Genomic DNA, 2,656 nt, shown 5'->3' on the forward strand with positions numbered 1-2,656 from the left:
ACGTATGTGTATATAAATATGTGCAAATATTCATCTGTGTAGAGAAAGCGAGAAAAAGACAGACGGCTCCGTGTGCGCGTCCATTTATTTCTTAACTGAAATGAGGAGTATTCGCGCACGGGACGACACCCCCCCTCTACTATCCTTTCCCCCCCCCCCCCATCCGCCCCTTCCCCCCCCTCCCCCTCCCCCCACCCGCCTTCCCCCCCCGCTCCCCCTCCCCCCCCCGCCCCCCCCCCTCCGCTCCCCCCCCCCACCCCCCCCCCCCCCCGCTCCCCCTCCCCCCACCCGCCCCTCTCCCCCCCCCCCTCCCCCCCCCCCCCCCACCCGCCCCCCCCCCTCCCCTCCCCCCCCCCCCCCCCGGGCCCTTTCCCCCCCCCGCTCCCCCCCCCCCACCCCCTTCCCCTCCGCTCCCCCTCCCCCCCCCGCCCTTCCCCCTCCCTCCCCCCTCCCCCCACCCGCCCCTTTCCCCCCCGCTCCCCCACCCCAAACCCCCCCTTTCCCCCCCTCCCTCCCCCTCCCCCCCCCCGCCCTTCCCCCCCCGCTCCCCCTCCCCCCCCCGCCCTTTCCCCCCCCACTCCCCCTCCCCCCAAACCCCCCTTCCCCCCCCCCCCCCCCCTCCCCCCCCCCCTTCCCCCTCCGCTCCCCCTCCCCCCACCCGCCCTTCCCCCTCCTCCCCCTCCCCCCCCCGCCTTCCCCCTCTCGCTCCCCCTCCCCCCACCCCCCTTCCCCCTCCGCTCCCCCTCCCCCACCCGCCCTTCCCCCTCCCCTCCCCCTCCCCCCCCCGCCCCTTCCCCCTCCGCTCCCCCCCCCCCCCCCGCCCTTCCCCCCCGCCCCCCTCCCCCCCCCGCCCTTCCCCCTCCGCTCCCCCCCCCCCCCCCCACCCTTCCCCCTCCGCTCCCCCTCCCCCCACCCGCCCTTCCCCCTCCGCTCCCCCTCCCCCCACCCGCCCTTTCCCCCCCCGCTCCCCCCCCCCCCCCACCCGCCCCTTCCCCCTCCGCTCCCCCCCCCCCCCCCCCCCTTCCCCCAACCCCCCCCTTCCTCCTCCGCTCCCCCTCCCCCCCCCTGCCCTTCCCCCTCCCCTCCCCTCCCCCCAACCTCCCTTCCCCCTCCCCTCCCCCTCCCCCCCCCCCCTTCCCCCCCCGCTCCCCCTCCCCCCCCCGCCCCCTTCCCCCTCCGCCCCCCCCCCCCACCCCCCTCTCCCCTCCGCTCCCCCTCCCCCCCCCCGCCCCTTCCCCCTCCGCTCCCCCTCCCCCCACCCCCCCTTTCCCCCTCCCGCTCCCCTCCCCCCCCCCGCCCTTCCCCCCCTCCCCCCCCCCCCCCCCCGCCCTTCCCCCTCCCTCCCCCTCCCCCCCCCCCCCTTCCCCCCCCGCTCCCCCTCCCCCCCCCCACCCTCCCCCCCCGCTCCCCCTCCCCCACCTCCCTTTCCCCCCCCGCTCCCCCTCCCCCCACCCCCCCTTCCCCCCCCGCTCCCCCCCCCCCCACCCGCCCTTCCCCCCCCGCTCCCCCCCCCCCCCCCGCCCTTCCCCCCCCGCCCCCCCTCCCCCCCCCCCCCTTCCCCCCCCCTCCCCCCCCCCCCACCCCCCCCCCCCCCCTTCCCCCCTCCCCGCCCCCCCCCCCCCCCCCCTTCTCCTCCGCTCCCCTCCCCCCACCCCCCTTTCCCCCCTCCGCTCCCCCCCCCCACCCCCCTTCCCCCTCCACTCCCCCTCCCCCAAACCCCCCTTCCCCCTCCGCCCCCCCCCCCAACCCGCCCTTCCCCCTCCGCCCCCCTCCCCCCCCCGCCCTTCCCCCCCGCCCCCCTCCCCCCAAACCCCCCTTTCCCCTCCCCGCTCCCCTCTCCCCCCACCGCCCCCTTTCCCCCCCCGCCCCCTCCCCCCAAACCCCCCCTTCCCCCCCCCGCTCCCCCTCCCTCCCCCCTTCCCCTCCGCTCCCCCTCCCCCCACCCGCCCTTCCCCCTCCACTCCCCCTCCCCCAACCCGCCCTTCCCCCCCTCCCCCCCCCCACCCGCCTTCCCCCCCGCTCCCCCTCTACATCCTTCCCCTCCCCCCACCCCCCTTCCCCCCCCGCTCCCCCCCCAACCCGCCCTTCCCCCTCCGCTCCCCCTCCCCCAACCCGCCCTTCCCCCTCCACTCCCCCTCCCCCCACCCGCCCTTCCCCTCCGCTCCCCCCCCACCCGCCCTTCCCCTCGCTCCCCCCCCCACCGCCCTTCCCCCTCCGCTCCCCCTCCCCCACCCGCCCTTCCCCTCCGCTCCCCCTCCCCCAACCCGCCCTTCCCCCTCCGCTCCCCCTCCCCCCACCCGCCCTTCCCCCTCGCTCCCCCTCCCCCCCGCCCTTCCTCCTCCGCTCCCCCTCCCCCCACCCGCCCTTCCCCCTCCGCTCCCCCTCCCCCCACCCCTCCACTCCATTCTCTGCACTTGTCATCCCCACCTGAATTTTTTCCGCCAAATGTGCATCTGCCTTGGTGCGAGCGAGGTGCCGGCTGCCGCGATTTTCGTCTTCTTTGTTCCTCGGGACGAAGAAAAAGAGAGAAGATGTATATATATATATTTCAGAGCAGACATTCTTAACTTTCCATTCAGTTTTTTTTTTCACTAGGGAGGTGTAGCAACGGCAATAAGAGACGTAAATGGAATTGCATAAGACGGAGAAAGGAAGG

At 77.3% G+C, this 2,656-nt stretch overlaps 1 protein-coding gene across 1 annotated transcript in view; it reads left to right on the forward strand.

Annotated features, from left to right (window-relative positions):
• Positions 1–2,656, forward strand: part of LOC119589310 (basic proline-rich protein-like) — a 114,229-nt gene that overhangs the window by 101,372 nt on the left and 10,201 nt on the right. Inside the window, 5 exon segments of the mRNA XM_037937932.1 lie at positions 106–255; positions 258–430; positions 510–688; positions 738–1,372; positions 1,374–2,063. Coding sequence (XP_037793860.1) covers positions 106–255; positions 258–430; positions 510–688; positions 738–1,372; positions 1,374–2,063 — 1,827 coding nt within the window.

The sequence above is a fragment of the Penaeus monodon genome, chromosome 25 (assembly GCF_015228065.2).
Source record: "Penaeus monodon isolate SGIC_2016 chromosome 25, NSTDA_Pmon_1, whole genome shotgun sequence".
In the NCBI taxonomy this organism is placed as follows: domain Eukaryota; kingdom Metazoa; phylum Arthropoda; class Malacostraca; order Decapoda; family Penaeidae; genus Penaeus; species Penaeus monodon.